Below are 12,374 nucleotides of genomic sequence, written 5' to 3' on the forward strand. Positions count from 1 at the left end.
AGGCGGAACCTTCAGTTTTCAGGCCCTTCTGCTGATAAACCAGGTTCCAGTTTGGGCTTGGGAGGCTTAAAACTTTCATTTTTGATAAACATTATAGTTAAGGGGCTGCACAGTGGCTCGGCGGTTGGTGCTGTTGCCTCATAACTAGAAGATTTCCAGTTCCCACGCCGGTCTGGGATCTTTCTGCATGGAGCTTCTCTGGCTTCCTCCTGCAGTCCAGAAATGAGCTGAAGCTAACTGGTCTTTCCACATTGTCTGTGGGTGTGAAAATGAGTGTGATTGTTTGTCTGTGTCACCCTGTGATAGACCAGCGACCTGTCCAGGGTGTCCCCTGCCTTCACCCTAAGTCAGCTGGGATAGACTCCGGCCCCCCGCGGCCCTAATGAGGACTAAGTGTTGTATTTATAATGGATGTATAGATTATAGTTCAGGTGGCTCTGATGACCCTGAACTATTCCTGAGTTCTGCTGCTGTAGGCCCAGACTGCTTGGGGACTTCCCATGATGCACTGCTCCTCTACTCTTCATAGTTGTTACATTCCCTTCCCCCAGGACACAACACGAGAAATCTAAGGTTGTAAATGGGGAAACTAACAAAAACCACACATTCAAAATGGGTTTAAAAAATAAAAATGGGTTTTTGTTTTCTAAAAGGTGAGAATGAGATTTGTCCCAACTACTACCCTCTTAATCTACCAAAAGGATAGAACAACTAAAATTTCTGACCCAAAACACAACTTATGTGGGAGTTGCTAGTTTTTTAGGGGCTCCTTGAAAGAAGAAAAGCCAAGAATAACTTGATTCTCACATTCAGACACTCAACCTCAGAATTCCCACAGAAAGCCAGCTGATGGTGCTGAGCCTTCTGTACCACACTCCCCAACTGAGCTGCGAGTTAAAACCCTGTCTTTATATACTCTCCCAGCCAGTCTGATTACCAACGACCCACAGCTGAGCTCTATTTCACAGGTACAGCTGATCTACCTGACGAGCAGAATGAATCTGGGTTTTGTTCAAAAAAAAAAAAAGCTTTTCGTGTCAATCCGTAACATACTCCATATATTTATATGCCACAATTGCATGTCACTTTGTTTTGTCTTATCTGCTGGTATCCATGGCATATGATCTGGACCTGGCAAACTCCCTATTGTTTATTTTTCTCTTACATGTTGTTTTTCTCTCCTCTTCACCCTCACCCCAACCTCTCGAGGCAGACTGCTGCCATCCCTGAGCCTGGTCTTGCTGGAGGTTTGTTTTTGTTCAAAGGAATTTTTTTCTTCCCACTATTGCCAAAGAGTTTGCTCACAGAGAGCAGTTTGCATGTATCGGGCTTCTCTCTATATTGGAACACTGCACTGTCTTGTCCTTACTATGGGAAGTGCTCCAAGATGTTGTGAATTAGTGCATTGCTTCAAAAATTAATCAGAATTTGGAGGAGTAAATCTTCCAGCATTAATCATTAAACTGTTTTAATTTTTTATCATTACGATGTTAGACTGGAAAGCTTGATGGATGTTATTTTGAAGTGAACTCAACAAACAGTCGATTCAAACACAGTGTTATATGTTTAATTTACACTTGTGTGCTTTTCCTACTGTGGCTTCAATGTCCTCTAGGCCTATCCGCAATCTTCTTATCGATAAATAATTCACTGTAAATACTAACACAAAAAGTGCAAAATGTCTTTCATAAGCTCTTCTTATGGCATGCTTTCTTCTGCACTTGCTTCACTTTCATTTGTTTCGGACATTCTTTCTTCCTGAATGTTGTCAATAATGAATCCATAAGATGGTTGCTTGGTTTTGTCCTCCTCAGTTGCTCCTTCCGTCCAGGTTTCCAGGTCTCGGCCAGATTTGTGGCTTTGGAGCTTCTGGTCTGACAGAGTCATGAACTGGTGAGCCTGGCTGGCACTGCAGTGAGGCAGCGGAACCTGGTAGGTGGTGTGGAACCGACGTAGGTCCACCCTGAAGGAACCTTTCTCCAGCGTCATGCAGGGTTCAAAGCGAGCGCCCCACTCGATCTCTGTTTCGATGTAAGATGTTTTAGCTTGGCACATCATCCCTGTGTTTGAGATAAGAGGGGGTTAGTTTTGATTCTCTCAAACATGTCAAATTAGCAGTTTTCAAGAGCAAAGTACACATCCTTCGCCACATGATGGCACTGTTTGACTCTCCACACTTGTACAAGTCAAGATTACTGTTTAAAAGGACTGAACAGAACAGCTTTTTGATCATAGCAGGAGATACATACGTTATTCACATTCATGACAGCGTTTTCTGCGTGCACAGCAACATCTCTATGAAACTGAAGCCGCTAAATGGAACTGAGCCAAAATTCAGTTCATTACCTACATTGTATCTCTGACATGTCAAAGTGTTTCCCAGAGAAAAAGGGCTGTTGGATAAACAACCACACCTAAAAGCCTGATGCAACAGCAGTGATGGTTCTTTGGTTGTACTCAAAATGACCTCTAAATTATAGTTGTTTGCAAGAGTACACATATTTTGGAAGAACTGTTAAGGCTGTAGTGAGTTTTTGAGGCTATGACCTTTAATTAATGCCTATTGTTAGTACTGAATATACTGCAAAACATTACCTGACAGTGTATTTAGTTTGCTTTCCCTACAATATCCAGTCTGGCAAAGTCATTGAGTGCATTGAGAGCATAAACAGCATTTGTTAGAGAAAGGTTTGCCCTGAAGCAACTTCTGTTCTAAGCTGTCATACAGTCACACCATCTAAAGGTTGTAAGCTTTGTTTTTTGACATTCACAGTAGCTTATGGAGTTGGAGAACATATGAAATAGCTTTTCAAAAAGAAAACGTCCAATAACTTTCAGATATAAGTAAAGTCAGAGAAAAGGTGTGTTTTTTCTCTTTCAACTTTACATCAGGAGCTAAATGTCCCACTGGATCTTTTTTATCTCTTCATGTTGCCTTTTGAAATCAGCTTAACCTGTTTTAGTAGATGTGATGTGCACATGACAGGAATGAAGAAAATACACTAATCTAATTTAAAAAAAAACAACAACAACACTATAGCAGACAAAATAACATTTCAGGAAAACCCCATCAGAAAAGAAACGGTAGAGGACTTCATCTCTTAATCTATACAATTTACTGTGGAGCACTCACAGGTTTCCAAATAAATTCTGCCTTTTACTCATCAAAGCTTTCCCAGAAACCTTAGTCATGCTGTTTTTACACAAAGCCAAATTTCTATGAGGTTTAATTGGAACCCCGGTAGATATACAACAGCTTATCCAGTTGTGAAAGCTTGAGTCATAACATGATAAGGTAGGTTTGGGAAGTTAGTCATCCTCCCTTCCCTTAAAGGGAGATATGCTGCACACCAAAAAAAATATTGAAAAAGTGTATGTGCAAAAATTTAGACATATTTAATATGTGTAAAGTCTTGGAACTTCATTAATTCACTAGCATTTACAAGGCAAGTCATGGATTGTCATTAGGAATTATCAGCTAATGACAGTTATCTCTCTTTAAATCTTATAGTAACAAAAGCAAACTTCTTTAATGACCTGACAGGACCTCACAATGAAGCTGCCTGATGATGCAAAGCTGAGGGAGGCTATAAAGTGATCAAAGTGTTTAAAACATTATTGTGACCATACCAAAAAGGTCATCTGCTGTTGTAGCAAAGGATAAAGTGATTCTGGGGACAAAATGTGCTGTGAAAAGATTTAACCCCAGCTCTCTGTCCACAGTCACCAAAAGTATGTCTGGAAATAGACAAAAAGTCAGACCACCTTGTTCGCATGTGGGTGGGAATATTCTGCTCTGAGGTTATGTGTTGGACAGTAGCACAGACAGAAGAAGTAATGGATTCCACGGAACATCTACAAATTCTGCATGCAAATACAATAGAGTCAGTCAAGAAACTAGCTGAAAAACTGAAACTGAAAGTAACACGATCCAAAGAAAACCTCAAAATTTTCCCATTAGACACTTCAGGAAACACAAACCGGATATCTGGAGTCTGTCACACAGTCCCAGACGAAAACCAAACAAAAGCTCTTTGAAAATCTGTGAGTAGATCCTAAACTGTGTGTGCAAGACATTACAAAGATACCTGAGAAAAGTCCTACACCGGAATATCTCAGAAAAATGACCAACAATGGCCACATCAGGAATAGATACTTCTGCACATCACAGCTAATGTTAATTCATGAAATAAATTTACATTTATTTCATGAAAATATTCTTTTTGACATTTAGCAAACTGTGTACAACACAGCGGCCAACAAAAGCATTTGCCCCCCTACCGAAATCTTCTATTTTGCCATATTTGTCACACGTAAATGTTTCAGATCATCAAACTAATTTTATTGTAAGACAAAGATAACCCAAGAAAATACAAAATGCAGATTTTAAAATGATTTCAATTATTGAAAGATTAATGCTGTCCAGCCCACACTGCCCTATGTGAAAACATATTTTGAACTTTAACTTAGCTACCAATCTACCAAATGACCAAATTAATTTGGCAATTGGGTTCAGCTTCACCAGCCACACTCACCTATGATTACTACCAGGCTTGTTGAATCTAAACATCACCTAAATAGAGCCTGTCTGTGTGTGAAGTAGCTAAAGGGTCTCAAGAAGCAGCACATGATGCATGTTCTAAAGAGATTCAGGAAAAGGTGCGAAACAAGCTCAGTGGCTTTCATCAGTGTGGAAAGGATTATAAAGCCATTGCTGTGGGACTCCAAACAATATCCACGATTGGAGACAAAATACAGTGGTGAACCTTCCCTGGAGTGGACCAACTGCAAACATTTATCCAAGAGCACATTAACATCTCATCCAGGAAGTCACACACACACACAAAAAAAAACAGATGAACATTAAAGAATCTGCAGACGTCACTGGCCTCAGTTAAGGTCAGTGTACATGACTCCACAATAAGAAAGACTCTGGGAGAAAATGGATCCATGGGAAAGTTGCAAGGGGAAAACCACTATTGACTAAAAAGAAAATAAAGGTTCGTCCAGCATTTGCAAAAAAAACAAAACAAAACTTGGTGAGCCCTAATAGTTTTAGGATAACTTCATGTTAACTGATGGAACAGGTGGAACTTTTGGAAGACATAGGTCTGCTACATCTGGCGAAAAGCTAATACTGCATTCCACAAGAAGAACATCATACCAGCAGTGGAACATGGTGGTGGTGGTCTGATGGTTTGAAGACCTGGACCACTTGTCATAATGGACGGTGCCATGAATTCTGCTCTCTATCAGAAAATCCTCCTGGAGAACATCCACCATCAGTTCATGACCTTAAGCTCAAGCACAGATGGTTTATGCAGCATGACAATGAGCCAAAGCCCACAATCAAGTCCACCTCTGAGAGGCTCAAAATGAACAAAACTATTGTTTTGGAGTGTTTGAGTCAAAGTCTGGACTTCAGTCTAATTGAGATGCTGTGGCAAGACTTTAAAAGGGCAGTTTGTGCTCGTGAACCCAATGAAAATTATTCTACAGAGAAAAGTGGACCAGAATTCCTCCATGGTGATGTAAAAGGCTAATAACAAGTTATCACAAACATTAAACTGCAGTTGTTGCTGCCAAGGGTGACCCAACCAGTTATTAGGCTCAGGGAGGGCAGCCTCTTTCTCACAGGGGTGATATAGGTTTTCACTAAATCTTCAATAAAACATAATTCAAAAACATTTTGTGTTTTGTGGGTTCTCTCTGTCTAATATTAAATATTAGTTTGATGATCTAGAACATTTAAGTGTGAGAAATATACAAAAAGGGACGATTTCTGTATTTTCTGTGATTCTTTTGCATGGCACAGTACAGTACAACACACACACACACACACACACACACACACACACACACACACACACACACACACACACACACACACACACACACACACACACACACACACACACACACACACACACACACACACACACACACACACACACACACACACACACACACACACAGTATAGTAATATCTAACCGCGTGAGACCTGAAGATTACATCAACCAACCTTTTCACAAACAGCTATCAGAATGTTTTGGGTAGATTAATCTTGTGAGTCAATTATGGCTTTCTTATGTTTATGCACAGGACACATTTACATGCTCTAAATAGCAACAACAAAAGAGGAAGTAACACAAAAAAAACTCTATTATATGACCAAAATAATGTGGCAAAGGTTCAATTAGTAAATGATAAATGGTGAACTGACTGTATTAACATGCATGATTCTCTTTACATTTTAGTATAATCAAGTTGTGCATGACCCAAAAACATTGCTCTGGACATTCCTGTTTAAAACCCTGTTCCTCTGCTTTGTTTTTCCCCCTGTGACTCTCCCATTTGCAGCTGGTTTCTGTCTGGTTGTGGGATTTAGAGGCTTATCCAGTGGCACAGCTGCAAAGATCTGTTTTTAATTTGATGTGTATCTTGTCACATGCAAGGGAGGACAACTTCTTGCAAGCATTTCTTTCACAGAAAACTGTCTGAAGACTTGACTTTTTCTTGTTGTTTGTGTTAGTATAAGAAAGATGAGACATATAAGATATATATTTTGACAAGCACTCGGGAGTGGCCTCTTGGCTAGAAAGTAAGTATACGTATTTCCAGAAATGTAAAGTTATTTGTTCATGTTGATATAATTTGTCCAATGTTGTAGCGGTTTGCTCTTCGGCACCACCCTGACTCATAGACTGTTCAGAATAGACACAGAATACTAAGAATGTCCAGATGAGTGCATGACATAATATCTTAGACAATAAAAGTAATTTGCTACTCCAGTTATTTTTATGTATAACGACATGAATATACTCCATGAGGCTATGTAGTCAGGAGCAGCTAATTTGCTTTTTTTTTTAAAGTTGTAAAGGCATAAATGTGTCTTTACATGACACAGTAAAGCACAAAGCTATCCATACCTATACCAAAATTTGAGTTATAATTTTTTTTTTTTTAACCAATGGGTTTCTTCTGGGTGGAAATAACAAGTTGCAACCACATCAATCAAACAGTTCTTATAATCACTAACAGTCTGTCTTCATGTCTCCACTGGGATTTAGATCCTTCAAGTGTCCATCTCTTTTAATTTGAAAGGCTTCCTCTCCATCTCTCTGCTCTTCAGTCCTCCACAGATTCTGAATGAATTCAGGTCTGGACTCTGGCTGGTCCACTCCAACATCTTTTCATTGTTTTCTCTTCACCATTTCTCTACCACTTTGGCTCCATGTTTCAGGTCATTGTCTTTTTGGAGGTTTCAGTACTTCCCATGATTTACTGCTGACTGTCTGGTCTGATGTTTTCCTCCACAATCTTGATTTAGTTCTTCATTCTCACGATGCTTTTTACTTTCACAAGGCCGTTTAGTACATTTGCTGAAAAAAATCCCCAAAGCATTACATTCCCAACATTATGCTTGACTGTAGGGAGAATGTTATTGGGGTTAAATGCTTCTGCTTTCTTTTACCACTGAAAAGTGACTTCACTGTATTCAAGCAACTCCATTTTCATTTTACAGAAGTGATGACCAGCAACTTTCTTGTTTGTGTCTGTCTTGGAGAAGTTGAGTCCTCCTTGGTGTGACTTATGGAGACCAGCCTTGTTCTTGGTCTGCTGAAGTGCCTGATTGACATGTTGCTACCAGAACTGTTCACATTCATCAGGATGCTCTTGGTGCTGATCCTTGGATTCTTCTCGGTTTCTACAATTCTTGTCTGTCTATGGATCACTTTTGGCTTCCTGCTATGTACTTTGAGATTTTATGCAGTGTGGAACTCCATGTACTTCTTGGTTAGATTTTTCATTTTGCGTGCAAATTTCTCTTAATGATAGACTCTAACAGCAACTCACTGAGCTATTTGGTTTTTGTCACGACTTGGAGTTCAAGAGTATTTGACTAGTGAACGACTCCATCAGTTGTTCTGGTCTTATAGTCTATTAGAATACTATAGAATATGGCAGTACATATCAGGATTATTTGGAATAATATTGAAGTCGTATTTTCTCAGAAATTGATGACAACTTCAACACTAACATCTGTAACACAATGTCTTACTGTAATTTGTTACTTGTCAATGTCTTTCCAGCCAGGAGAAACCTATTAGTCATATAAAAATGTATTGTAAATCATAATATGATTCATCGGTATGAATAGTTTGGTGCTTAACTGTACATGTGAAAAAGAAGAAACACAGCAGTATTATTGGACTGGGTTCAAATGACACATGCACAGGCAAGGTGTACATGTACGAGTACAATGTAGCCCTTTTAGAACAGTGCTGTAAGTAATCAGGTTAAATCTTATCAAGGTTTTTCTGCAGCATGCCCAGGTTTTGCCCAAGACTGCCTTCAGACCAAATGATGAGGGTGATTTAAGTTGTTTTCCTTGTGGTTCCCACATTTCTAGAAATTGCATGTTAACTGCAGCACGCATTTCCCAGGAAAGTGTTTCAGTTTCTCTGTATCATGCAGTGAACTGTTTTCTGCGGAAGAAAAGTCTTCGATGACATAACTGATACGTTATGTCATTTTTCAACTGAGCAGGTGTTGCAATAAAGGCAGATGACAGAAATCTTAGCTTTACTTGTGCAATATCTTGCTCTGGATCGTCTTTTGACTGCTGTGATTATGGATTACTCACCTGTTGCCTCAACAATTCCCTCCAAGATGACGATTATCTCAAACTGTTGGCGTCTAAACTGCTCAGGGCCCAGCTCCCACAGCGGACTGTTTGAGTCGATATTATGCTGAATGACTTGAGGCTCCACCAAGAAAAGTCTGTCTGACCCAGTTTCATAACCGAGATCGATTTCAGTCTGCTCAAGAGGCAAGAACTCGCCCTCAGCTGTTTGGCGGGACTTGATTAACTTTGCGCGAACCTTTGCATCCACCATGTGACTTTCTCTCAGGTCTCCCAGACGGAACATCAAGCACAGCTGGTCGTCCCGGTTTGCAATGACGCAAGTGCGACTAAAAAGAAGTGTCTCTGCTCGCTTCTTAGGTCGGGATATTTTAACAAACATGCAACCCACCATGAGGGCGTCTATCATGGACCCAACAATACATTGAATCATGACCAGCAGCACACCCTCATGGCAGGTTGGAGAAACAGTGCGGGAACCATAGCCAATGGTGCGTTGTGTCTCCACTGAGAAGAGCAGAGCTGAGATGAAGCCGTCTACGCCTAAGTAGCAGGGCGTCTTATCTACGAAGTGGTTCTCAGGGGTGTCGAGATGACGGTCCTGTTCGAGATCGCCTCGAAAGGAAGCGTTAAAGAAGTAGAGACCGGCAAACAAGAACCAGGTGGTGATATAGCACATCATGAAGACAAACAGGAACCAGCGATACTGGAGGTCCACAAAGGAGGTAAAGATATCAGACAGGAAGCGACCCCTTTCAGAGATGTGACACAGATTGACGCGACACTTTCCATCCTTGGAGACGTAGCGAAGTTGCTCTCTGGTTTCTGGGGGAAGCGTCGGGGTTTGGTTACTCTCGCTTTCCAGGAGTTTACTCCGAGCCTTGGCGAGCCTCTCCATCTCCCTGGTGGGGCTGGATATGTTGCTTTGTGCTGGTGAGAGTGGGGCGCTGTGGAGAGGGCTGCTGTGGAAAACCCTGAGGGGACTGTTGGTGCCCATGTTGGGGACGCTGAGGGCGTGACGAGGGGAGCGTGAAACACTTTTGATCTCTCTTAATGAGCATCGGCGCAAGAGATTTTGTTCTGTATCGGTGAAACCAAGAGGTGACGGTGGAAGCAGGCACACGTTGCCCCGATATGGGATATCTGTTGTACTTTTGTGCCGTCGCTTGGCTGTTGCAAGCTCAGGAAAAGTCCCTGGCATGATGTCTGGAAGAGGAAGTGGTCTGTCTGTGTCTGTCTGTAAAATAGAAAAAAATAGCCATGCTCATTTCAAGAGGTGATTTGAGTTCAACCTCAGGGTCATAGAGTACTTTAGACTTCCCTTCATTAACTGTATGTAACAGAAACAAAACAAAGCACACTTCTATTGGCCTGACAAGGAGGATTCTATTGAAAATTCCACAACAGCTACAAAATTGACTTTGACACTGAAATTAATTTATCAAAAGCAAACTTTAAACCTTTCAGCCAGTTTCTTATTAGAACTCCAGTAAGTACTCAGACAAACTGATGTGAGATGACACATTGTGATAAAAGCTCCAGAACATGGACCATGTGGTAAGATTTCTTTTTGTCATTTTCAGTTTTACATTTACCAAATGTTGTACAATATACTCTTATTATTGCATAAATACTCCCCAAACAAAAATGATTGTTGAAAGGAAACAGAACATACTGTCTTACATTTATCAGATAGCTCTCACACTGTGTTTTCTCCCCTGATGGTGTTGAATGGACAACCACGATGGATTTTGGTTGATAGGGTGTAGACGGTCGGCGTCCTCTTGTCCCATCTTGAGTGGTCCCGGGAGGTCCCATGGCTCCCAAGCTCACTGCTGTCCCAGTGGATCTGCTTTCCAAGTTATGGTCTCTTCTGGGAAGCATTACAGCAGTGCAAAGGCAATAAACACTGGCAGCAGAGCATGATAATGATCATTTGGAGATGTCATAATTCTTGCATTGATTAAAGACGAAGACATAAAAGACTGTTCTGGATTTAGATCTTGGAACAATCACATTATTGGATTCTAAGTTTAATCTATGATACACTGAGCACATTATAGGCCCTAAAAATAACTGCAGTCTCTTTAAAAGTAGCTAACAAATAATGACAAATAACCAACATATGTCACTACAGATGTGAGGCCATTTTTTCCAATAATTCCACCCAGTACAAACATGTTTCCAGCAGCATTTTTCCTATCAGTAAAAAAACAAAACAATCTCCAGATTAGATCTGAGACTGACTAACCTGAGGACAATCGCAGCATCATTCCATGCCAAAGATAAGACACACAGAAAACTTCCTTTTAAAGCAATGTTTTAGTCTACTTCCTTGAACTGACACGGAGCAGCCAACATGAAGGGGAAAAGCTTTATGGGAGATATCCTCTCCAGCTGGAGCTAAGCTGCATCCTGCTGCCTCAGCAATGCTGTCGTTGCATCCTGCAGAGTAGGACAGACGACTCATACAGAATATGTACACGGTTATCTAAACCTATTAACTTGGACATCAATGTGGAATTAACACCATTTTAACATCTAACATGGAAAAAATACACCTGAACAAGACCATGACATTTATTACAACTTAAAACCTTGCAAAAACTGCTTGTGAGAGTCCATTTATTTGTAGGAAAAGAATGTTTTGAAATATTCTAATGAAAGATTAGAGGGAATAACTAGTGAATACACAAACACAAAGTCAGCTAACTGGTCCAGCTTACTCTCACAGGGGCACTATAAAAAAGTGTGCTCATGAAAGACGGGTTAAACGAAGATCCTGTGGAGCAGATTTATGGGAAATATCATATAGTGTTTTTGCTGACCCTGAATGGTCACAGTGGAAAGATGAATGTGAAGAAAGAAAAAGTAATTTAGTAAAAAATAATAAACAAATCTCCCGCTATGGGCCTTTGGTTAACACTTCAACTGCATATGCGTTTTGCAAGATATTTATACATATCTGAGTCAGTAGCACCTGCAAAGTAATGGAGCTTAAAAGCAGTTATTGAGTATATAAATACTAATTAATGCTATTTTTCATTACTCTCCATCCGATCACCTTATTATAGCAGCTGAAAATGTTCAAATGTTTAATGTATTTGTTCTGTTGTGTTTGGCAGCTCTGAGCCATCATCTCAAGCTTCAGTCAATCCAAATTTACTGTAATTGTAGTTCTCAATATGAAAAAATCTGACAATTCTCAAATTCTACTACAAAGAACTGCAACAGTTAATGGCAGTTTCAGGCTTTTGTAAGGCCCCTTTTAGATATTTGGAAAACATTTAATAACATTTGCAGTAAAAAAAATTTTTTTAAACCTTCTCAAAAAATTTCACAATAATGCAAAGTAGGGCACAAAACTTGATTTAAATGAGAATACAGCTTTTTAAAGTTCATCTTTCACCAGTAGAGCCACAGTGGTGCATTTAAAAATAATTTATTGTATCAGTTTTTCAGTTTTTAAATACTGTTTGCAATAATCAACCAAACCAAAATAATCAGTTGCCTTCTAGCTTAGATATCCCAGCTTGAATTTTTATTGTTCCGAAAACATTGTGAGAAATTTCTGCAAAGTTAGTGGAATATTTTCAGCAGGACATTTTTCTTTTTATTTCACAGAGTATCCACTGTCCAAAAGCAGCATTCTCAAAAGACATTGTTAGACTTTAATGCCAAATACTCCTAAAACATTCTCTGAATGTTGCGTTAAGAACGTAGATT

General features: G+C 39.9%; 1 protein-coding gene across 4 annotated transcripts; it reads right to left on the reverse strand.

The window, feature by feature from the left end:
- Nucleotides 1-1,451: 1,451 nt before the first annotated feature.
- LOC111577041 (G protein-activated inward rectifier potassium channel 3-like) lies at nt 1,452-11,021 on the reverse strand. Of its 4 annotated transcripts, none has more exons than XM_035954196.2 (4): nt 10,900-11,021; nt 10,332-10,521; nt 8,649-9,885; nt 1,452-2,060 (listed from the first exon to the last, which is right to left on the reverse strand). In XM_035954196.2, exons 2-4 carry the CDS (start codon nt 10,464-10,466, stop codon nt 1,699-1,701), a joined length of 1,734 nt encoding a protein of 577 aa, XP_035810089.1. In that variant the 5' UTR covers nt 10,467-10,521; nt 10,900-11,021; the 3' UTR covers nt 1,452-1,698. The 4 variants fall into 4 exon arrangements, with proteins under 4 accessions (XP_035810089.1, XP_054869471.1, XP_023138881.2 ...); XM_055013496.1 differs by having other exon boundaries at nt 10,332-10,557; nt 10,900-11,010; XM_023283113.3 differs by lacking the exon at nt 10,900-11,021 and having other exon boundaries at nt 10,332-10,728.
- Nucleotides 11,022-12,374: the final 1,353 nt, after the last annotated feature.

Source organism: Amphiprion ocellaris, chromosome 9 (genome assembly GCF_022539595.1).
Source record: "Amphiprion ocellaris isolate individual 3 ecotype Okinawa chromosome 9, ASM2253959v1, whole genome shotgun sequence".
NCBI classification, from domain to species: Eukaryota; Metazoa; Chordata; class Actinopteri; family Pomacentridae; genus Amphiprion; species Amphiprion ocellaris.